Source organism: Trichoderma aggressivum (assembly GCF_033847375.1).
Source record: "Trichoderma aggressivum f. europaeum strain CBS 100526 chromosome Unknown scaffold_035, whole genome shotgun sequence".
Classification (NCBI taxonomy): domain Eukaryota; kingdom Fungi; phylum Ascomycota; class Sordariomycetes; order Hypocreales; family Hypocreaceae; genus Trichoderma; species Trichoderma aggressivum.
In genome coordinates, this window is record NW_026946401.1 from 270,710 (window position 1) to 294,317 (window position 23,608).

The window sequence follows — 23,608 nt, forward strand, 5'->3', positions numbered from 1 at the left end:
CGGACAACGTCCATTGCGAGTTGATCCATTGAGATGGTGCAATGGTCTGCGATCCAGGCACGGCGCGTCAAGGATTGACAAAAACGACGTGCCAATACAGTTGTGGCTGCAAGGCGGCGATGCTCAAGCATTCTATATATGTCGTGAATAATCCTGTCTTTTTCTCGTCCGGAGATGGTGGCAGAGTCTGCAGCATCGGAAACGCGATCGAACGCGATCAAGCTTTCGCTGCCAGGATATAGAAGATCATCTCGACTTCATCCTTGATTCTACCCGTCGACTCCCCTAGTCCTATCCCTTACTATTATTATCACCATCATCGTCGCAGTATCAACATACTGAAATATCCAAAATGGCGGGCGATACAGGTTCGGTGAACCTCTCTGTAGGTCACCGCTTGAAGCAGTTTAACAGCACGATTCTGTTCATCATGCTGTAAGTGCCTAGTATACTTCCGTCGTATCTAAACCAAACAGATATCTAACTAACATGATGCTCTCCAGGTACATGTGCAGCTGCGCCTTCAACTTTGGTTACGACGTTGGCAACTTTGGAGGAGTCCAAGGCATGCAGAGCTTCGGCAAGCGGTTCGGTCAATGTGATCCTACAACAGGCACCTGCAAACTTCCCCCGTGGTTGTCTTCTCTTATGACGTCTTTGCCCTTCCTGGGTAAGGCTCTGGGTGCCATTGCTTGTGGACCGATTGCCGAGCGATATGGACGCAAGATGTGTGTCCTGGTTCTGGCTTGCCTGTCCTTTATGTGGGTCGCCCTTTGATAAAAACGATTGGATTTAATGAAGTTCTTCTATAGAATACAACGTTTACTAACAATGGATTCTACAGCGGTGTTCTTCTGCAGACAACTGCAAGGTCGAGTGCACAGTTCACCGTGGGCAGATTTATCAGCTTCGGCATGACGGGAATGACCATCGTGGTTGTCCCGATCTACCTGGCCGAGACCTCTCCCAAGGTTCTGCGTGGAATGATGACATCTACGCTGCAGCTGATGATTGTTTTTGGCCAGCTGATTGCCTCGTTGGTTACTTTTGGAACTCAGCACATCTCTGGTGACAAAGGCTGGCAAATTCCCGTTGGTCTTCAATTCATTGCTCCGGCATTCATTGTAGCACTGCTTCCTCTTGTTCCTGAATCTCCGCGATGGTAAGCAGTAAACGAATTTTTCTTAATTTTAAAAATAAGCTAATGATTCGCAAAATACAGGCTCCTAACCCGAAACCGAACTGAAGAGGCAAAAGTTTCCCTGCGAAGACTCTACAAGAACCACACCGAAGCCGAAATTGAGCAGGAAATTGACATTCTCCGTCATGCTCACTCTACGGAGGAAAAGGGCCCGTGGTCAGAGGTGTTCAACAAGGAAAACCGAAAGCGTACCATGGTTGCTGTGATTGCCATGTTTGGCCAGCAGATTACCGGACAGGCCTTCTCCAGCCAGTATTCCGTTGTGTTCTACCAGTCTCAGGGCTACAAGAGCCAGGCTTTCCTATTCAACATCTTGAGCAACGTTACTGGCCTCGTCTGTCTCATTGCTACTTGGTTTATGATTGACCAGGTTGGCAGACGCCCAATGCTAATGATTGGTGGCTCGGGAATGGCCATCTTCCTGTTCATTGTTGGCGGTGTTGGACTTGAGAAGCATCCCAATGACTCTGAGAGAGGAGCGTTAGTAAGTTATGAAGCTCTCTTTCCCCCTTACAAACCTGGATATTTACGATTCTTAGGTGGCTTCTTTCATCTTATTCACTTGCTCTTACAATCTCTCATGGGCGCCAGTGTCATATGTTGTGGTGTCCGAGGCGGCCTCTACTCGTGTCAAGGAAAAGACCAATCTCTTTGCATCCGTCATTTCCATCATCACCACATTTGTCACCTCGTTCACAATCCCTTATCTGCTCAACGCGCCGTATGCCGCATTGGGTGCTAAAGTTGGCTTTATTTATGGCTCCATCAACTGGGTGATGGTTGGTGTAGCCTACTTCTTTATTCCTGAGATGAAGGGACGAAGTCTCGAAGAAGTTGACGAACTTTTCGCATCTGGAGAATCCCTGCGAAATTTCAGCAAAGCCAAGGTGACTCCTACAGCTACCTATATTGAGGATACAGCCAGAAAGGAGCCGGGCTCTGGCGAGGCTTAGGATGCGACGACACGTGTGAACCGTGGACATCATGCGGGGGGTGATGGCCGTATAATAAAGTTTAGTTAATATTAGTAGCATAATGAATTCTCAATCAGCGGTGGCTGATGTAATGCTAGCAAAGTCATAGAGTCTGCTGTAGCTTCATTTCCAGAACATAGAGAGCGAATAGCGATGTTAAATGTAGATAATTCCACAGCAGTAATTGACTATCTCGGCGACGCTGGGCTATCCTTCAAACTACGAGTATATCGATCGGTGAGAGCAACCCCAGCTTTAAAACACTAGGGACAGCCGAGCTAGACCATTGACTTTCCCGTAAGGTAAATTTTAAAACAACTTACATGCGCGAACTTGGGCGGTGTCCGATACCCGAAAGGATTGGGTGGGCCGCGGGATCAGAGATACCTAGGTAGATGTGGCGGAGCATCAGGCATATTACTGATCGTTTCTGTGGTCGACATACGACCTCGAAGACTATTCATCCATTTGAGGGCTGGCGGTGAGGAGAGAATTCCTATACGTATTAGTATAACGATGAAGATACGTCTGCCAACAGACAACGGTCGGTCTCATGTGGGCTGACAACATCGCTATCGCGGCCTCAAATATAATAGTATCCGTATATACGAGGAGATTAGTAACACTGATAGTATCCGAGAATAATCGTAAAAATTGCAGACTCAACGGATATCACCAAAACAGAATGTCTGTAACTAGATATACCTCTATTGTACTTGTAATGAATGAACAAATGGATGAAGTGATACTAACGTGATCGTGGCTTAGACGTTCTTATGCGTTACTAGTAGGCGTGTATCAAACTACAGGACAATATCAAGCACTCCTTCCATTATCAGAAGACAACTTCATCCCAAAACTTCGTCACTCTTTCGACCGAAACGCATAGTGTCATGTGTATAGTATGAAAATATATTCGTAAAAGAGCTGCTTGAGAAAGAAAAGTCAACATAATGATTCTAGAACTGTATAGATTTGCATGATCAATGGTAGAAGCCATAAAACAAACAAGACTTTAGCTCCACATTATGGGGAGAGGGTAAAAGACACAGTACAACTTCATGGCATACTGGTAACCCATATATATACAAGCAAGAATGATCAGTTAGAAATCATATGCATGCAGTATGTATGCCGGTAGTCCACACTCTGCCGTGTCTACTTCTTTGGCATGTACATCGACTCGGCCCAGCTCGCGGGCTCGCCCATCGGTGAGAAATTGTAAAGCGTCGAGAGACATTACAATTCCAGACTCGGCACTATCGATAGCAAGGAGAGATATAGTTTTGTCGTTGTATTCGAGCGTCCAGCAAGAGAGACACTTGCCAGAATTCAACCGATTGATGCTGTCCAAACCAATGAAGCCAACGGCATCTTGTTGAAGCTGCCAGTCCAAGTTGGGCATGAATCCGATATTCTTTCTCCAGCAGGCGACTGTGTTCAAAGATCGAGAAGGGTCATCGTAGAGAGGATCGAAGGTCGCTATGATGGGTGAGAAATAGGAGAAAAAGCCTCAGTTAGAAAATCTTTGGTAGCCCTTACCAGACATGACCTCGGCAGAAACAGGGGCAACAACGGCTGCAATTTGGAAGAGGCGGTTTGCGAGCATTTTTGATAGACTGGCCAAATCTCTGGCGTTGGTAATGATGGTGTTGTAATGGATTGATTGGTAAAGTGATGACCTAGCGCTGGTAGAATGATGAAAGATGGGGAGGAGTGGGAGGGACGGACGGATGCCTCCCTATATCTGCAATGGGTGGAACAACCAGGGTCGACAAAAATAACAATTCTGACGCCTAAAAGGCCACCACCACACACGCATGGTGTTATCCAACCATTGGACGGTGCACAGCCCTCGAGGTTTGTCTGTCTGTCTGTCTTCATCTCATCAGTCAGTTAATTCGTCTATGCAGCTGGCCCCATATGACGGCATTTCCGCAACTTCCATGACAGGTCTCCACGCGCCTCTCATGACACGAGAATGTCTATTCCTAATAGAGAATACGAGAAATGAACAACAAATGAAAACCCAAACACGCAAAATGGCACATGGGAATATTGGCAGCTGAGGATTTGTGTGCTCTATAAAATGGGAATGAATATCTCCCAGTTTGTCAAGATCAAACTTTGCGTTTGAACACTTTACAAGTTTGTTTCAAAAATCCGCTTATTAAGAGGCTTTTGAGACCGTATTAGCGGCAGCCCAAAGCATTTTATTCTTACTCTTTATGTATAGCTCGGAGATATCCATCAAATACTTGAAGAAGATTATCACCATGAAGACATCAACCACCACAATGCTTTTCATTGTCTTTGCTGCGTCTGTTGTCAGACCGGATAATATTTCTCCGCGAGATATTGATGCCCAGAAACTCTGTGGAGACCTTGAAGTCATGAAGATGGACGTCAACCAGCTCCCCCCTGGCATTTCCCTGGACAACGTCCGGATGTGCGAAGAGCACCCTCTCCATCAGGATGACATTGATATATTGGATGGAGCATCTCTAGCTCCCACTGATGTTCGTCAAGGTGGTGGCACGTCGGCTCTCCCACTCCAGTTTGGGGTAAAGCGGGCTTGTTATTACGCTGCCCCTTATGGCTGTACCAGGGGATATTGCTGGAAGACCTGCGATGATGACGGCAAATGGTGCTGGACTGCTTCCCAGGGTGGATACGGTGCTTGGGCAAAATGTAAAACTTTTGAAGACTGCGGCTTAGACGATGATGATTTTGGTTGCGGTAAACGTTGCCAACGTTGCGGCTGTGGCTGCTAATGGGAGGCTGGATGTATGTTAGAAGTAGGGGTAAACCTCTTATAGATGCTTAATGCTACAGAAGTTCCCGAATTAGAGGAAATTCCTAGAAAAAAAACTAGATGACGTTGAAATCTTACCGTTCGTTGCAGTTTGACCCTTGCAAAGACTCTCGGTACTCCGTAGTTGTTTTTTACTACATGAACTTCTCAAACGAGCACCAATCCATCTATATTACGTATCAATGTTACTCACTTCTCTCATATTTGGGACAACTCTGACAAATCGGTAACATTACTACGTACGTATCATTGCTAAAGCACCATGCTCTCAATGCGGAGTCGAAGAAAGGAGGCCTCACTCTTCCGCTTCTCAGCAGCATTACGAGGCCGTTGGTTCAACCCACAGGGCTTCTCGCAAGGCTGAAAAGCACAATACTATTGGATACTTGAACACGCAAGGTGTGGTCCAATTCCATCATCTCAGGTGGACCTAATTGGGAGCTTCTTTCCAACTGCCGGCCCTTTTAGCCGGGTTGCTGTATGAGGCTCGTCAGCAAGGATCCCCATCTCAGAGCTCAGCTACCACTTCATGGACGATGCAAGCTGTCGCGTGCTTCAATAGCCGTGGTGAAGGCGCAAAAGGCCAAGGCGTTTCTCGGCGTCCCTCGGCCTCCGCATATCAAATTATGTAACTGCTCTGCCATTGTGTGCAAAAGTTCTCAATGCCTATGTAGTAGTATCCGGGATCGCCTATCAGGTAACCCTCTTAGCTTAACGAGCTGCCGAAATTTGTTTAAGAGCAAAACTCCCCACTTTGGGGATACCCGCATAGCCGCGTGTATTGTGGATATAAGTCGTCGTCATCTCATACGCATCACGGCGTATGCACTAACAGGGGATCTCGTTATGATCATAAGCTTCGACGTTGTTAGCGCTATATTAACTCTATAAATAAGGTGTAGAAGCCAAATCTTAGATAGAACGACAGAGGCTTTCGGATCGCGCCGAGCGATGCAAGTTGGATCTAGCCAACCGCGGGTTCTTTACGCGCGTCGCAGAAGCATGGGGGTCAGCCGCAGTGACATGGTACGGGGGGTTCTCTCTTTACAGATACAGCTTGTTGTTCTTCTGTCCAAACTATTGTCATGGGAGACATTGAGCAAAACGTTTAGAGGGACAATCGAGCGGCACGTTATATTACTCCTCCAGTGTCGCCGAGTATTTTCTTGGTGATGACACCCGAGTCATAGAATCCTACCAAATAAATCATGATGACTCGAGTAAGCTAGTTGATACGCAGAGGAAGCCGGTAAGCTTGAGACACATGACGGCATTTATGATCCATTCGTGAAATGATGTAACAAGAAGATATACGCAAGAAATAGAATCGGAAAGCACCTGATCCATTCCCAAGTGCGCTTCAACTATACTATCCCAGTTATCAGACTACAAATATTGCATGGTATTACTCTTTAGTTTCAGAGTCAATTTGAGAAGCTGTGGGCAAAGCATAAACGCAATATTCATGAGACGGCTTACCCACCGGCCGCTATAAATTGATGTCTCTCTAGCCGGTGATGTAAAGTGTTTCTCTTTGTGATCCATGCATGTCATATGATCCAAATTCCGGTTTACATCGGTTTATTGAGGATCAATCCTTAGCGATGGGCCGATTCACCTCCTATTGGCCTGGGAGCTTCTTCACCTCTTTCTGACAGATGTAGGCGAAGGAATTGGCTGAAACACATCGCCAACTGTTCCATTCCGACTCCATAGATTATCTGCATGTAACGATCCTGTCAGCTTACAGTCGCCCAGTGGTAACACGATGGAAGTCCGCTACGCCAATGAAGTTGGTTGAGCCGAGTATACTGTTGTGATAGGCGGCTAATATAACTGCATTGAGAGACTGTGTCCACTCTCAGTGTTATCTAGTACAGTTTACTTCAGGAAAGTCATCAACAAGAGAGCGAGATAATGGGGTAATAGAGACTCAAGGACATCAGTTGAGTCTAACACAGATTTGAGCCGATAGTGCTATCTAGTCGCTGTGCTGTGGAGTGAATCTTGGTTATTCTGTAAGTCATTTATGATAAGCTTCGGCCATATAAAAAATCGGCTCATTGTTAACCTGTTGTACTGATATCCTCCATACTGCTGAGGATTGGCCTTCATCCTGAGACAAAGTGCGACGTACGTTTTACAAAGTAGTGGATGCACCGTGTCGACAGCTATTCACAGCATCATTGCTGATATCATCATGTAACACCGCAGTTAGGAGGGCTTAATTCCTTACGATGATGTCCAATCATATGATTTAAGAAATGAATCTCCTGGCAGCATTCTCAGAGAAGAAATTAACTATATAAGGAGTCGCACATCTACCAGTGCCCCTCACCATCTTCTCATCTCCCATTCTAAATCACTATTTTCTTCAAAAAAAAAATTTGAATCTCGATCTCAAGACATCATGAAGCTACTGCCTGTTATTTACTTTGTTTCCTTTTACATTGCGCCTTCGACCGCGACATGGTGCTTTTCAAATGCTAATACCTGCCCTATAGAATCATACAAGGGCCAAGCTACGAAATCTTGCTGTGACAAGATTAATGTGCATAACCATGATCGTGGCTGCTGGGTTGAAGGCGAACTTTGGTCAAGATTCCGAGATTGCTGCATACATGATTGGGGCTGCAGTGGTGTCACCGATTAGTGTCGAAGAAGACAATCACCAAATTCAGGTGTGTTCTTCCAAATCTTGCTCAACATCAGCTTCAACTAATCCTAACTTATTGCTTATGCAATAGCCCTATTAGGCTTTACCTTGAGAATCTCAACAGCGCTGAGATAATGGAGTGTCTAACATCTCTTTGTGCAAAAGGGCTTATGAGGCTATTCGGGTTATTTCGCACCTTTGGCTGCTGTATGGAGTTCTCCGATCGGAGTTTAAGCTCGGCCGACCATTGGCATGCTATTGTCCTTACCAATATAATTCCAATCACTGATAAGGAAACTTAGAGCATTGAGCATCTTACATAAATGCCCTGATATGTGTGTCCACTATACTCAGCTATGTCTCCCATGTTAGCAGTCTAGATCAGAAGATACTCCAAATTTTGTGCAAAAGTTCTCACGCTATTGCATGATGAAAATGTTTCGGAATGCCACTCTTCTGGATTTTTCTAGTAAAATTAAGTTATTCATGGCCATTGACTTGCTAAATCGGCCTTTTTCTTTGTGTTTTGACTATATTATAGGGAAGTGATTTTATTAACTTAAGGTCTTGAAAAGTTTCTGGTAGCTTTACCACAGACAGTGAGTTATTCAGATTTGACAGGGAGGATACTCCGGGGATCTGAAGGTGAGGTTGAGGATGTAGATTTACATGAGAATCAACGGAAAATATGGACACCGCCCAGATAAATTCTTTTCTTGAGTTTGCCGCCGTGACTTTTGCGCTCCGTGACCTTGCGGATGCTCCGTTCACCGGACATATCATACACATACCGGGGTTCGCCCTACGTCTTGTCTGTCGTCGGGATATTTCTTGAAAGAAACGCAGTTTTCGAGGCAGCTGATGGCCGAAGAAACTCATCGTAGTTCCATGTCATGGATAACCAATGTGATAATGATGATGGACAGTCACGTATTCAAGCGGTGAAGACGCATCATAATGAGCAAGCTCGGATACACAGCCAATCTGCACCCTTGTGAGATTATTATTGTACATGGGGGGAGGTTTATTAGGTGTTTCATCATAGGAAGCTGCAGGGAGAACGCGTGCGCTGGAGCAGTCGAGGAAGCACCACTCAGACACTACTCTTCTTCGGAAAGTATTTTCTAGTCTACACCGTAACTTCTAGCAGATCATCAGTCAGTACATACCTTAGAAAAATTAGATTTCTTGCCGCATTATAATTAGGGTGCTCGATACTTGTACAAAGATACAGGTCTGTGTTCGGATTGGTTTCCACGATCATAAACGTTAATCCCGGCTCCAGCAGATCCAGCTTGTGTAGAGCGTTTTGAAGACAATAAGGAGCCTGACTGTAAAGTATCATTACACACACGGACTGAGAGGAAGAGTCCAAAATCGCGTGAAGAGACAAAACCGCAGCCAATCCGCAGTCGAAACTATAGCTATAGCCACTGACATAAATGTAGAACTCCTAGACCAGGATTCATAAGCGTTGCTATAGAGTCTACTGTATCTGTGATGGTGGAGCGTTGGATGTCAGGGCTTCCTTGATGCAAGCGGTCTAGGTTTAATGTATGTTAGGTATGTTTTCCCTAACAGTTTATGAAATGTTATACTTAAGAAATTGATAATTATTAAATGAATTGATAGGTATCAGTTTTAGTAGCTTTCTGATAACGAATATACTCTATTTGAAAAAAAAATTAGTATAATAGAAAAGCAGAATTTGAAAAGTTGTATTCTTAAGAAATAATCCCACTTGATCGAAATGAAAGTAGTAAAGCACCCTTGCTTGACTCAGGTTTACCTACGGCTGGATATAAACCGTTGTCTCACTATGCCCCCCTTAAAGTTAGACCAGCATCCCGGCAATTGCGCTCGTAAATAGCATAGCTCCCATAGCAAATCCGATTTTCCATGGGACAGTATCCGCTTGATACACTCCAATAGCAGCATTAGTACTAGTCGCCTTAACAGTTGAAGCTGTAGTTGCAGAAGCCCCGGTTCTTGACGGAGCGGGAGTGGTTGAAGCAGTGTTTGGTGATTTAGTATTCTTGGCCGTTGTGCCGCTAGTAGTTTCTGAAACAAAGGTTTCGCCGTCAGTCGTCGACGGCTCAGTGATGGCAGTTTCGGAAACAAAGCTTTCGTTGTCCGTTGCCGACGGCTCTGCGGTGGTAGTTTCTGAAACAAGATTTTCCTCGTCCGTTGTCGATGGCTCTGCGGTGCCTGCTATCTCTGCCAGACAAGCCTGACAAAATCCATCATCTTTCGCCTGCTTCCTGGCGAGCTCGACTTCATCCGCAACCGAGTAAAACCCAAATGGGTCGCATCGGACAAAATTAATCTCTGCATTGAGGCATTTTTCGAGCTTGGAGGGACTCGGACCGTCTTCAACGGTTGGGCAGTAGACGAAGCATCCACCCGGAGTACTATCTTCTTCAACCAGTCGTTTAGGGTCATAAACCTGAGCTACAGGGGCGGGGCCGCAGCATTTTTGGAATGCATCAAATGCTTCATCGCTGTAGGTGTGGTAACAAGCCCCGTCCATCCTGGAGGCGCCCTGATTAGAAGTGCAGACAGACATTTTGGTAAAGATTGTTGATAGAAGTAAGACCGATTTGTGGTGATGCTTCGCTTCTAAGGTTAAGATTAAATGTAAGAAGGTAGTTGGGTCCGAAGAGAAAGAGTTGAATGCCTTGCTAGATGTTTTTGTATTGATGAAGAGTGTGCCCGTAAGAAACAATTAGGAGACGTAGTTTGAGTATATATATGTCTCCTGATAACATTCTTGATCATTATGACTCTATCCTCTGGTGCTATAAAAATAAAGCCCTACCCATGTCCTCAGTAAGGTTAAATTAAAGCTGGCTTGACTTCAATAATGGGGTTGCAAAATATCCCTAAGTTGGTAGCAACAGAGCCTCATCTCCTAACATAGACAGTACCAACAGAGCCTCAATTCCTTACAAAGACAACCTGAGTACTACTTAGTACTAAGAGCAAAGCTAGTGCTTATGCATCCACAACAGCTGCTACAATATCAAGTCTCTTAGGAATTTGAGACCGCTATGAAGAGTGAGCACGGGCCCAGGGCGCCCAAATCGACAGGCCTGCACAAGCCAAGGAGATGAAACATGACTCGTAAGTGAACCACCGTATTCAAATTTCGATATATAACGAACAGGCTGACTTGCTGTCTACCATCAAATTATTTTAGCGTAGTGGCAGATACTCGCCATCCTGAAAATACTGGCCAGTACAGACAAAGTGGTATATGGTATGTTGAGCATCCAAGTGCTGTAGACAATGATAGACTGACATTTTCTCCAGCGTGAACTCAGTCTCGGATGCTGGGGCATTTTTATTGGCAAGATATTCGATTTGAAAGTAAACTTTAAAACATCCGCCGCCAAAAGTGAGGCCAAGTCTCAAAATCAAGCTCTTTCTAAGAAGTTTGGCGGTGTAGAAAGAGATGGCTGTGGGGTTTCTTTTTTAATAAATACATCGATCAATATGTCCAGAGCATCCTATCCAGCATGTGATGATATAGGGAATATCAACTACTTGAGGTACTATTGTAGGTAGTGTTGCGAGTTTAGCAAATGCAATAGTTATTTATTAAGTGTGTATGGGAATTAGCTACAAAGACCGTTATGGAGATGGCTGAAAACATGGCCCATTATGTTAGACACATCCAAATACACACGTCTGCTTACACAAAGTAATGAATTTTCGTTTGTACAAATAGGTCAGGTTGTATTATATGAAATCGAGTTGCTCATACTCTTTTCGCCTACTGGTGCTTCATCTCTAGCACCGTTTTGACACAAGAGTCAACGAGAAATTGGCCAGTGAATCAAAACATAGTACTTGGACTGTCCACGGAATATGTAAAAGAGTGTCAAGTGGGCTAGACGGCTTAGCATAGCAAGATCATACGGCTCACCACAGCAGGTCATATAGCTCACCACAGCAGCAAGGTCATTCGGCTTTCCGATAAAGGGTATAATACATTTCAAATCACTGGCAAGATGATAAAATTTCTTGATTGCAAAATTTCCAAGCCCTGAGATAATATCCAGATTTGTATGTTGGATTCCAAGATGATCATTCGCGAGGCCTTCCTTTTCTCCCACAAGCTTGCGAAGAATGCCATCAGATGAATCCATGAGGTAAGCACAAATGAACGCGAATACATTTCATGCATCTTCGGATGAAGAACGTAATAGCTTATCCCCGACATCGCCTCTCTCTCGGTAACCTAGCCCTTCTAGTAAGAAGTAAGACTCAATAACGCAGCAACACACAATGCGGTAACGCAGCAACACAGACAACACAGGCAACACGAGAGCCATGTGAGCCCAAATGAATCATTTCTATAGACTAATATGCTTTCCGAATAGTATCATGCACCCCTTGCTGATGCATTATTATTTGTTATAGTGAACATCCATACCACGGATGTGGTGTTTCGTGTGTTGAATAATTGAAATGCCTAACAGGGAAGGAGAACATGCATAGGCGTCTGCCTAGGATACGCGCAGTAATGCTCACCGTAACATTGAGTTGCCGACCCATGACAGTTTTGGTTGCCGACCAACTATTGTCTTCGTCTCACAATGAACTAGTCAAACATATGGCTGATCTTGATTGTACGGTTAATGTGTCTGTTACTGTAATTTGCTAGCGTACAGTACTACTAATGTACAATAGTGGACTTTGTTAAAGATCTTGGCATTTATTTCGCTACTAGAGAGTATCTGAATCACTTACAGAGTCTACAGAAAACTTATACAATTGCACCTGTTGGTTTCAGCCCTTACAATATGATGATAAAATATTTTGCTAAGTCAATTGACAGGTAGCAAGTAAAGATCGTAAACAGGGTCCCCGTTGCATTCGCATTTGGTGTCCATTTTAGGAAGGCTCCAAGTCGACCACGAATGATGAAATCAGCAAGTTGGCATACGAGTATTTTGAACATACTACTACTCTGACTGTGTTTATGCCTCTTTAGTATGTTGCTATGCTGATCTTGTACTCGTATGTGCTAAGACTACCTAGTTGAGTGGCCTGATGCTTTCGTTACATCTCGAATCGACATTCCCATATGCATGTCAGATTCCACATTAGTCAATTGGGATCATAGCTTATACAATCTAAGACTTCATTTACGTATAAAAAGGACGTCCGTCTTCCTCCAAGTAAAGAAAAATTCAACACAGGAACTAGAGAACAAACATCCCTAGCTCTTTATACACTCTCCAATATCACAATTCGCCATGGCTGTCCTGTCTCGCGTCTTCTTGGCTGCTGCTGCTGCCCTTGGAGCCTCTGCTCTCGGTGCTCCTGATGTTACTTTGACAGTGAGTTGGACAATGGAATTTTATTAACAAGATGGCTAATCATTATCAGTTTGACGATATTGCGGTCTCTAACGAGGAAGCATGCGGAAGGTCGCAGCTCTCTCAGGAGGATCCTTATCACGTAAGTTACTGATGCCTTTTCCCTGCGCCTGTCAGTAAGTTAATGACAACATTAGGGCATCATTATTACTGGCACCGAGTACAACTTGGTTGTCAACTCTACCAAGACTGCTGCTTGTCCCTCTGATGCGCCCTTCACTTACTACCCTCAATGGGCTTCCTCCGGCAGCAACGTTCTCCTCAACCTCGCCGATGGAATTAGATTCCACGCCCCGGAGTCGAAGAAGCTTAACGCGGGCTTCTTCCATGCAGGATTTGTCTACGATGATGCTCAGCTGGCCTCGGATATCACGAACATCACTGTTCAGATTCACGTCACCTCTTCCGACGGACGCGAGGAGTTGACTCAAGACTTTCCTCTCTGGGGAGCAAAGAACTTTGGACCTTGGCAGGTTTTCGTCAATGAAACCACTGCCGATTGGATTCAGGTTTCTGGCCATGTTTTCGCGTATACTGGTGATTCTGTCATTTCTACCAGCAACCTTATTGTTGATGACGCTGAGCTCTGGTATGCTTAAGCGGCTCAAGTAATTAGTATTTACCATCTCGTTATTCCGTATATAGAGACTGGTATTTTCATGTCGATATTTTAACTTCTATCATTACATAGTTTGTCAAAATCAATGTTTGTGATCAAATATGCCGCTTTCTTTCTTTTGCCGTACTTACTGCCGGGTTGATTAGATGTTCCCACGGCGTGCACTTCTGACTTTGACCGATTGCGGTGATGAATGTGACCGAATTTGTAATAAAACAATCGACAGCATATCATAGCTGATTGTGTCGTCCCGCGAATTTGTAAACAATTTACATGGACCAGGTGATGCATAGGAAATAATCGCACCGGAACTCGCTCGTCGTGCAGGTTCCTAGTTGGGCAAAGCGCATCAATTCTGACCCCGATCTGGCTACGAGGAAGATCTCAAGCATTGCCGCCCCATCCCCCCAGATTCAAATCTGGCAAAGCTCATCTCTCGGATCTTTTGTTTCCGTGGAATGCCAAGAAGTCTTCTTCTTGAAACAGGAAATTGCCTGATTCTTTTCCTCTTAGACATGCGGTACGGGTAGCAAATTCGGATCTTGTCGGAGGTCATGATGGGATAGAAAGAGTTGCCAATGTTACCTGCACTTGCGCGGCAATAGAATTGTATATATATGTGCTGTATGCTCTCCCATTTAACAACACGTTCATCATCAAATTACAAGATCAAACTCGAAACATATCTCAAGACAAACTATTCATCATCTCTCCATCAACATGTCAACCCAGCAAACCGCCAAGACCCAATATGTACAGGCTCCCAATGGAGTCAAGTACGCTTACCGCCGCATTGGAGCAGCCACAGGAACTCCTTTGCTCTGCTTGGCCCATTTCAGATCTACAATGGATCATTGGGACCCTCTGTTGATCAATACTATTGCAGCGCGTCGAAATCTGATTCTCTACGATTATCCTGGCGTAGGTCGAAGCACCGGGCAGGTTGCTTCAACAATCCGCCAGATGGCTGCCGATGTACACACTTTTCTCGGCCTTGTTGGTCTCACTGAAGTTGACGTTCTGGGATTTAGCATTGGTGGAATGGTGGCTCAGCTCGTCGGACTGAACGCACCGCCTACCATCAATGTACGGAAGCTTGTCCTTTGCGGCACCGGTCCCAGTGCTGGACCAGAGTCGGTGCCTACTCCAAACATGGCCGGTTTTTTGGAACACTCTGGAGTCAAGCACATGGAGTTGCCGCAAATGCGAATCTTGTTCTTTCCCATGACCAAAGAAGGAGAGTATGCTGCTCAGGGCTATTGGGAGAGAATCCACGAGCGAGGAGTCGAGAGCTCCGGTGAAGAGCACATTAAATTTCTCAGCGACGGTCTGACTGATGGAGGCGACGGAATGAATACAATGCGCAACGGTATTGCCGAGTTCTTTACGCCCGAGACCTCTCAAGGACTCAACGGATCCTATGACAGACTGGCGGACTTGAAGATGCCCGTTTTAGTTGCAAACGGCCATGTGAATTTCCCTCGCCGCTTCGACGAAGCCCTTATGCTAACATCCGCTTACTATAGGACGATTACATCGTTCCCAGTGTCAACAGTTGGGTAATTCAGCAAAAAGTACCCAATGGAACGCTCATTGTTTACCCACGAAGTGGCCACGGCTTCCTCTTCCAATTCCCGACCCAGTTCGGCAGGGATGCGCTGAACTTTTTGGAGTCTTAGGTAGTTGATTTGATGAGCTATACCTGGTGATTAAGAATGTCCTCCGTGGATTTTCTTGGAGAAGCAACTGCAATAGTCGGATTGGTTCATCAATTTACCAATGTTGAGAAGCCATTCTCTAGCTTGGAAGAAGGGAGAAATACTGTGTCTCTATTTACAGACTACCTTGCAATGTACTCTTTTCTCAAGTGCTCAATGTTGTATCGTGTGTGTTATAAGTTGATATGGATGTGAGACGATTTGAAGTAAAGACACTCTTATCAACGTACCCTATAGCAATATTCAATCTCAAGTATGAGGCTAAAAATACTTGCTAGACAGGACGAGAAATATATCATCATGACGCATACAAGATTATAATGCAGCACATGTATTTCAATGAATGACAAGAGTTGCATGTACTATGGTAGACGGGGGCTTTCCTTGTTGTATAAACGCTTACCTCGAGCATGTGGGATAATCCGAAATGATGCGTAGAAAGAAGCAGAGTTTCACTCAGCCCTGTATCTACTCCCCCAAAATCTTGTTACGGCAAATTTCATATGATCACTATATTCACACCGAGTTTCCCGTTTGTTCAACTCGTTACCAACTGCGAGAATACAATGAACAATAACTCGTTAGGCAACTAACGGGTCCGTTTTTTGCCGCAACACCAACTGTAGTTCACGAGCAAGCCTCCGCTGTGAGACACCGCCACAATTATTCACCGAGACCTTACCGAATCTGATAGAGCAAGGGGCATCACAGCCTCCCTGGGCGGTAAAATGGGGCTATGCAGTTCGTCCAGACCCTCGTAGGGCTGAAACCAATAGCGGCAGTATTGGCATCATCGTGAAGCGTTCTCTTCCTTTATTGGCCGGCATTATTGACCTTCCTAGGACTTTCCACTTGTCCGAGGCTGTTGCAGCAAAGGCGTATGTGGCTTGTCATTGCGCACTTATCACATTTCCTATCAGTTGCGCCCTTGAACCAGGATCATGTCACGCGTAAGGAACTTATTTACCAATATCGTTAGCTACAGAGTTCATAGGCTCAGCTTCCCTGCTTGCAGCAAATTATCCCGCCTACCTAATGCGGCCGCAGGGTATTATTGCTCCATATTCCAGCTCCAAATCCACCTGACTGCATGTGGGCCGAATTGTGAATAGCACGGGAGACAATCGTAGAAAACTGCCACATTATGTTCCAATGTGTTAGGTTACAGTGATGGCTGTATAGGAAGCCGATGTAAGTGGTGGTTATGACTCTACACCTGGGTTCCACATAGACATCATACCCAGAGTATTTTAAGACAAAGGCTTGCGTGAGTTGAGACAGCAAGCTATGCTCAGTGAATCAAGTGAGACGCAAGCGCGGATACCCGCTATGAGCGTCTATAAATTTATACATTTTGCTTGAGCATAACAGCTCTGATATAAGAGTTCCGACATTGGCGCCTAAAATTTGTCCCGGTCCATCGACAAAATCACGCTCTATACATCAAGGTAAAGAAAAGAAAAGAAAAGAAAAGACAGCCCTCCTAAGCTCATGACACTATATACACCACACAAATCCTCTCTTTTCCCCGTCCTCACAACATAGGAAGTTGGTAGTCCACTCCATGTTTATTTGTGGCGGTATGGTTCGTATGCCGTATTTGTGTTGTCGAAGGTTGGTGCTGGCGCTGTGGTATGGCCCGTGTGAGAGCCAGCTCCAGCTCCCAAATCGACCTTTTCGTAGCTGTGTTGCGGAGTAGAGCGGCGAGTTTCAGAGCGGCCCGAGCAGCAACAAGAGCTGAAGAGCCATAGAACTGAGCTTGCTAGGGACAACACCGCGGCGAGCCATGATGCGGCAAAGAGGTTGCCGCCCAAGTTGGCCTTGACGCCGTATTCTTTGAGGGAGGAGTTGAAGACACCGGTCAGGACTACGAACAGGGCGGTTGAGGTAATGCTTGCGGCGAACATGAAGATGGTTGCAACCTGTAGAGTTTTGTTAATAAAACCGTACGGCAGATGCTCAAACACGACAGGTTTAGACTTACCACAGCCACGACGGTTGTAGCCAAGCTTCCAATGCGGCTGAAAATGGCCGAAAAGCCAACCAGCAGCTGAAGACAGGTGGTGGCAAAGGCAAGGACGTATGAAACAAACATCCAGTGAGACACCTTTTGGTAAGTCTTGAGCTCAGACTGGAGGTGTGTCGGGAGCAAATCAGGCACGCCGGCGATGTTCAGGTGCCAGACCTCTAGCGGGTTGAACCAGAAGCTTCCCTTGGGCTTGCTGCAGAAGTCGACCTCAAATTCGTCGTGTTCCTTGTCTCCGGCACAATAACCAAAGAGACCAATGTTGTAGAAATCGCGTAGTTCGCCGTCCTTCTCTGCCTCTTCCATAGCCGCGGCGAGCTCCTCGGTGGCATTTCGCATAGCGGTCGAGGTGAGGTTCAGCAGCTGGTCGCCGAACCTAGTCGCTTCAACGGCCGTGACATTGGAAAGATCGGCCTGTGGAATCGGTCAGAGGATTCTGCGAAGCAAGCCCGGAAAACAAACTCACCCTCATAAAATACAGCTTGTTTAGTGTAGCTGAATCAGAGTCCGTGGACCCGATACCCACGAAGATGATGGCAATCAAAGCACCTATCGTCCATAGATATGGCACCGCGATGCACGCGATGCGACCTCCCTTGCCCATTTTTGAATAGAAGACGACGATACGACAATGGCTAGAGAGTTGACAAAGAAAGGAAAGAAAGTCGACGCAGACGGGTCGAGTTTTGCCAATACCAGTATACTTATGCCGCTCTCTGGCGAAAAGTGGCTCCAAACACACAAGCAGGGCGTGCGCAGAGTAAGTATGTACCAGGTCCTGTCAGACTCTTCAACAGAAAAGGCGTTTGCTATAAGAAATGAGCCAAGGCCAACTGTTCGAACGCCAATGCACAGCAAGCTCCTAGTTAGCAAACTAAGTATAAATTTAGAATCAGCCTAGAAGCGGGCCGGTCATCATGGGCTCAGCCACGCTGGCATTAGCTGTCTGACAGAGTGTGGAGCGAGACCCTGAAGCGAGTCGACAGGGGTTTGCATGGTTGGGAAGCTTAGTATGACACGGTTGAAGAAGCTTAGCATGATTGTGGTTAGGAAGCTGACAGCTTCGATAGGGCGGAAACGCTCGTTTTCTGTTCCTGGAGAGGGTGCCAGAGGTGTGCCGACGTTGCAGTTGAGCCCAGCTCTGGCTTACAGTTGACAAGTTCGACAAGGATCAGCGTGTATTGTTTAGTGAACCATGCCGGCAAACAATCTCGCGGAGCCATCCTCAGCGAATAGTCCTGGGAATAGCTCCAAGACCGGACTTCTTGTCGGGTTTTAAACCCAGAATCGGCCCAGGCTTGTTGAGCCGGACCCAGAACTCCGTAGAACAGCGTGAAAAAGCCAGCACACTATTTCTCTAGTGTCTTCCTCCCCCGCCAGGTTCGGGCGGTTCTTTTGGAGCTCCGTAAATCTGTTGGTGCTCACGATCCTGCTACGGTACGGAGCACATGTAGTTATGGTGCGAGAGGTGTAGGATGCAGGAGGATCCATATCAGCCCAACGGACGGCACATTGCCGAGCTCGCCCGTGCAGGCAGATGCCAGTGATCACATCCTATGCCTGCCGAGATTGCCCGTGCTTGTAGATGCCTATGATCGCATCATAACGCCCGCATACTCGGTTAGAACTCAACTCTAGCTGTACTAGATTATATCTTGTATCTATTTCTCGACATCTTGTGTGTCTATTTGTGAATGTCTTGTATCTATTTGTAGTCAACTTTCTATGTTACTGTTTGTCCGTTGATCAGCAAAGCGGTCCCGAGTGCAGAGTCAACCCAATGGTCTTCATAGTGCCACATGAGCAAATCGTTCACTCCTTAGCTTGGGATGGTTGGAAATAGAACGACACACAAAGCAACAAGTAATCATGTGAAATTACATCAAGTTCAGGACCTAAATTAGGATTCCTACCGTGTTTTGAATACACGTCTGTGTAAGCACCCAACTTCACCGCAGCTTTGTGCAGTTAGGCTGTGTTTGCGGGTCGCCGTCAGCCCAGACAGGGGTGGGCTGTGAGAACTCCATTTATGCCTCGATTCTTAGATCTGTTTGGGGAAAGCGCTGCGCCCTAAAAAAAGAAAATGGCCTTGATGGAGTCGACCTATCCTAGCTTAATAGTGAGGCTCCGAGTTGGTGGGCTGTGTGGACAAGTTCAGATAAATATTCACAGGGACAGGCAAAGCTCTACCCCATAAAGAGCCAAGTCGAAAGAGAGGAAGAGTATTACCACAAACACTTAAGAGTAGTGTCGTGGCTCTCGGATCCTTTCTCTCTCTCTCTCCCTCTCTCCCTCCTCTCTCCATCCAGCTTGTTTTATTATTTTCGTGCAGCGTTTTGTCTTTATTCCTTTTGTCTTCATAGAAGTGATGGCTTGGTTATCACGCCTCTCCGCCGTCGCGGGTCTCGTGACAGTGGCACTCGCCGCAGAAGCATCAACATCGTCATCCAAGACTCCCGCTGCCGCGCCCTGTGCACAGATTGCCGCCTTGTACAAGAAAGATGGTCAGTCCTGAGGTTGTTAGCATTGTCTCTGCATCACATTGACTAATACAACGCAGTAAATCGATTTTCGAGTGAGCTTGGACTCGCTTGTCTGGAATCAATACCTTTCAAGTCCGACCTCGCAGTGCAATTCGTCGATGACTACACCAAATATCTTCAGTGGCAATCCACGACCGAGATCCTGAGAGGTATGTCTCGTCTTTCGCCCTCTTCCTCCCTGAGGCACGGTCTAATTGGGCATATCTAGATCCGCCCAAAGGCTCCGTCTCCTCCACCATCGACCTCTTTGGTGGCATGGCAAACATTCGTGATAGGGCAGCCGCGAACCTGTACAAGTCCCAATACGACTTTGACCTCGACTTGACCCATCTCATTGGCTTTGCAAATGATGGCCATCTCTCCCTTACGCCGTGTTCATTCGGCGCCCTTGGCTGGGTCAGCTCTCTTGCTTTAGCTTCACTCTCCGCCGATGGCGTCTCTATTCCCAAACTTTACACGCTGAGTACGTCCTCTATTCCTTCTCCCTCCATGGCCGGACGTGGCTGTCTAACTAATCATGGCAAATAGCGGACGGCATCCTCCTAGCAAGGGGAAACACAGACGTATCCCCCGTGATACTCATCAACGGAGTTGGAGCCGAGGTGTATATCGAGGAACTCGCCGAGAATGAGGGTCTCCAGGACGCCGATGCTCGATACAACTCCATGTTGGCCAACGTGCCCATTGGCCGCGATGGCGTAGAGCGCGATGGCGGCCTCACGTTCTTTAGGTCATTCCCAGGCGTCCACGAGTTCAACGTCACATTTGCCAACGGAACCAAGGCTTCTTTCCCTCTCACCACGGGCACCTTGACGTCCCTCCCTGACTTTCCTTTCCAGAGTGGCGAGGACATTTGGGATGCTCTCTGTGACCCGGCGAATGCTGAGCCCTCGAAAAAGAGGTCTGTTCAAGATATTGTCAGGAACGTTAAGCGAGCGGCGAAAGCAGAGGAACAACCCGCACCCCTCACATACCCCAAGCCCGTTGTCAAGGATCCCTTCAACCTGTTGATTGGATACTTTCCTGATGATGCAGAACTCAAAGATGTGGCTGTCTTGACTGTTCCTACCTTTTCGACGTCGGGCGATGGCCTCCCAGATGACCAGGTCAAGAACTTTGCTCTCGAGGCTCAAGATTTCGTTAAAAGGGCTCTCGCTTCCGGCAAGGACAGGATCATCATCGACGTCACCAACAACGGCGGTGGTGTTATCGACTCGGGCTTCGCTTTGGTCAGCATCTTCTTCCCCAACATGACCATCTTCTCGGCAACCAGATTCCGCTCCGTTCCCGCAACCCAGTTTATTGTCGAGGCCACCAGCCGCACCAAGAATCCTTCCGAAGATCTGCTGGTGACTTCTTTCGGCTTCTCCGTCCCCGAATTGGTCCAACCAGACCAGAAGACTACGTTTAAGACCGTGGCAGATTTCCTGGGCCCCTTTGAAACATTCGGTGTCCCCTCAACGGCCATTGTCGCCGGCAACGATTTTGACGAGACCGACCCGAACTCGTCCCCCATCAACATCTTTGGTCTTGGAGGAGGCCTCAACGGAACGGAGCCTCCTTTCAAGCCCGAGAACATTGCCATTGTAAGCAGCCATTCCTTTACCCCCCTAATGGCCCATCCTTGTTCTTTCACTAACAACTACCACTAGCTCACTGATGGCCAGTGCTCCTCAACCTGCACCATCTTCATCAACCACATGATTCCCTATGGCGTCCGCGTTTTCGCCTCTGGCGGTCGACCCCAAAACGGCCCCATGCAGGGAATCGGTGGTGTCAAGGGCAGCCAGGTTCTCGAACTCGAAAACATCTCACAGCTTTACGACGAGGCCAACGAACTCGTGCAAAACGCCACCGACGCCAAGAAGCCGCTGTTCACCGAGAAGGAATATTCCGTGTTCTCGTCTTCCATCCCCCCTCCCATTGACAAGCTACCCTTCAGAATCACCTCAGGAGCAGTCAACTTTCGAAACGCATTTGCTCCATTCAATGATCAGATTCCTACCCACTTCATCTACCAGCCCGCCGACTGCCGCTTGTTCTACACCGCTGAGATGCTTCTCAAGCCGGAATTGCTCTGGGTGAACGCCGCCAAATCCGCGTGGCACAATGCCGCATGTGCCTTTTCGGTCCCGTCTCAAAAGGCCATCAAGGCTGACGACGATGCCACCCCAGCCTCTGGATCCGTCAAGTCTGAATCTAACCCGACTACCACGGAGGCTCCCCAGCCAACTTCTACAACTTCTACACACTCTTCGGATGACACTCCCGCGGCGTCTGGTGACTCGTCGTCTTCGAAGAAGAAGACGCTGTCTCCGGCCCACAAGGCACTTGGCCTGCTATTGGCCATGGCCGAGGGATTGAGGCCCCAGTAAATGAGTTATTTATTTTAGAAAAAGGACGTTTACCCAAATAGATTGGGCTTGTATATAGAGATTTTATAGTTACCGGATATACCATTTCAATTTTTAGTTCATTTCACAATCATAACTCTTGAGAAGGAAGTAATTTGCAAACGATACTCGGTACATAGGTAAACCATGTCTTGTCTTATAAACATGCTAGGTAGGCAATGTTTCTTGCATATGAGATCTACACAGTTAGTTCGTTGGCTTATTCCAAGGCCCTCAATGTTTCTGGTTTCTACACCACGGGTACAATCAAGGTGCTATAAACGAATGATCAATTCTTTGTATCGACTCCAGTGCGAGTCAACGGTCCCGTCCTCTAGAGTACATGAGACGCCTTGAAGCAGCCATTTCTCGGAGTCCGCCAAGGCCCTAAGAGTCATGCAGTGCGCATGTAGTACTGAAGCTAGCATCCCACCACGTCCCGTGCCGATTCATCTCTTGGAGATGCTGCGCCAAGTCTCTGCCGAGATCCTTTCCGTGTTCTGTGCCTCGTGGTGGCGTCGGAGCCCCAAATGCGGCACAATAGAGAACGCAAGCCGCGAGTAGTATAGTTCTCAGCATCAAAATTACTTTGACAAACACTCTGTATGAAGAAAGAGTTATTGTTCAAACAGGACTCGGCATCTCCAAAACACGGCCATGTACGAATAAGTTTTCAAAGACAGTTGATGCCGCCAAGTGCCAAGTTAGACTACGAACGAATACTTGGTTATTAATCCAGTCCCCATGTAGGGCCGTATAGTTGCGTACGGCAGTCGGTCCCGCGAGCCAAGATGCCGAGAAACGACCCCAGCCAAGTATCATTGCATGCGCTACCAAAGACGGACATTTCAACCATCACAAACAACGGAGATGTACTTTTGGCGAGCTCGCTTTTTGAGTCCCCATAGCTTCTATTCGAAGGCGCCAGCTCAGACTTTCTCGGCCAAAACTGTGGAGTCGGATTTTCCATGAATCCGCGTCCATGATTGCCGTCAAAAACAACCAGTTTCACAGCACTTTTATGCGTCTTGGAGCGATGACTCGCGGTGAGTGTAAACAGCACGTGTAGCTCGGAGCAATACCCCGAGGTGCAGCAGAGACAAAAAGAATTATCGAAGGCTATTTGAAGCATGACCATGGAGCTCATGGCGGCCGTCCTATTGGAACACTGCCGTTGTGCACGAATCCTGGTAAGCCCAAGTGTTGTGCGGCCTGGCATGTGGTTGTGTAGCGCCGGACGGCACCCCAAACGTGGGATGACGGTCCAATCTGGAAG

General features: G+C 46.8%; 8 protein-coding genes across 8 annotated transcripts; 5 read left to right on the plus strand and 3 right to left on the minus strand.

Annotated features, from left to right (window-relative positions):
- Positions 1-352: 352 nt before the first annotated feature.
- On the plus strand, positions 353-2,154 carry Triagg1_7747 (uncharacterized protein; the record flags this gene model as incomplete). Its single annotated transcript, XM_062902516.1, has 5 exons — positions 353-435; positions 504-728; positions 845-1,162; positions 1,223-1,685; positions 1,741-2,154. 5 exons carry the CDS (start codon positions 353-355, stop codon positions 2,152-2,154), a joined length of 1,503 nt encoding a protein of 500 aa, XP_062753333.1.
- A 1,126-nt stretch (positions 2,155-3,280) lies between these two features.
- Positions 3,281-3,784, minus strand: Triagg1_7748 (uncharacterized protein; the record flags this gene model as incomplete). The annotated part of the gene is made up of 2 exons (XM_062902518.1): positions 3,281-3,657; positions 3,718-3,784. The coding sequence occupies 2 exons, from the start codon at positions 3,782-3,784 to the stop codon at positions 3,281-3,283; spliced, it is 444 nt and encodes a 147-aa protein (XP_062753334.1).
- Positions 3,785-4,451: 667 nt separating this feature from the next.
- Triagg1_7749 (uncharacterized protein) lies at positions 4,452-5,025 on the plus strand (the record flags this gene model as incomplete). The annotated part of the gene is made up of 3 exons (XM_062902519.1): positions 4,452-4,739; positions 4,894-4,962; positions 5,011-5,025. The coding sequence occupies 3 exons, from the start codon at positions 4,452-4,454 to the stop codon at positions 5,023-5,025; spliced, it is 372 nt and encodes a 123-aa protein (XP_062753335.1).
- A 4,455-nt stretch (positions 5,026-9,480) lies between these two features.
- On the minus strand, positions 9,481-10,212 carry Triagg1_7750 (uncharacterized protein; the record flags this gene model as incomplete). Its single annotated transcript, XM_062902520.1, has 1 exon — positions 9,481-10,212. One exon carries the CDS (start codon positions 10,210-10,212, stop codon positions 9,481-9,483), a length of 732 nt encoding a protein of 243 aa, XP_062753336.1.
- Positions 10,213-12,910: 2,698 nt separating this feature from the next.
- Triagg1_7751 (uncharacterized protein) lies at positions 12,911-13,632 on the plus strand (the record flags this gene model as incomplete). The annotated part of the gene is made up of 3 exons (XM_062902521.1): positions 12,911-12,994; positions 13,044-13,115; positions 13,171-13,632. The coding sequence occupies 3 exons, from the start codon at positions 12,911-12,913 to the stop codon at positions 13,630-13,632; spliced, it is 618 nt and encodes a 205-aa protein (XP_062753337.1).
- Positions 13,633-14,372: 740 nt separating this feature from the next.
- Triagg1_7752 (uncharacterized protein) lies at positions 14,373-15,215 on the plus strand (the record flags this gene model as incomplete). The annotated part of the gene is made up of 1 exon (XM_062902522.1): positions 14,373-15,215. One exon carries the CDS (start codon positions 14,373-14,375, stop codon positions 15,213-15,215), a length of 843 nt encoding a protein of 280 aa, XP_062753338.1.
- Positions 15,216-16,938: 1,723 nt separating this feature from the next.
- On the minus strand, positions 16,939-18,000 carry Triagg1_7753 (uncharacterized protein; the record flags this gene model as incomplete). Its single annotated transcript, XM_062902523.1, has 3 exons — positions 16,939-17,292; positions 17,355-17,810; positions 17,863-18,000. The coding sequence occupies 3 exons, from the start codon at positions 17,998-18,000 to the stop codon at positions 16,939-16,941; spliced, it is 948 nt and encodes a 315-aa protein (XP_062753339.1).
- Positions 18,001-19,764: 1,764 nt separating this feature from the next.
- On the plus strand, positions 19,765-22,314 carry Triagg1_7754 (uncharacterized protein; the record flags this gene model as incomplete). Its single annotated transcript, XM_062902524.1, has 5 exons — positions 19,765-19,900; positions 19,957-20,088; positions 20,148-20,402; positions 20,468-21,525; positions 21,592-22,314. 5 exons carry the CDS (start codon positions 19,765-19,767, stop codon positions 22,312-22,314), a joined length of 2,304 nt encoding a protein of 767 aa, XP_062753340.1.
- Between the last annotated feature and the right edge of the window lie 1,294 nt (positions 22,315-23,608).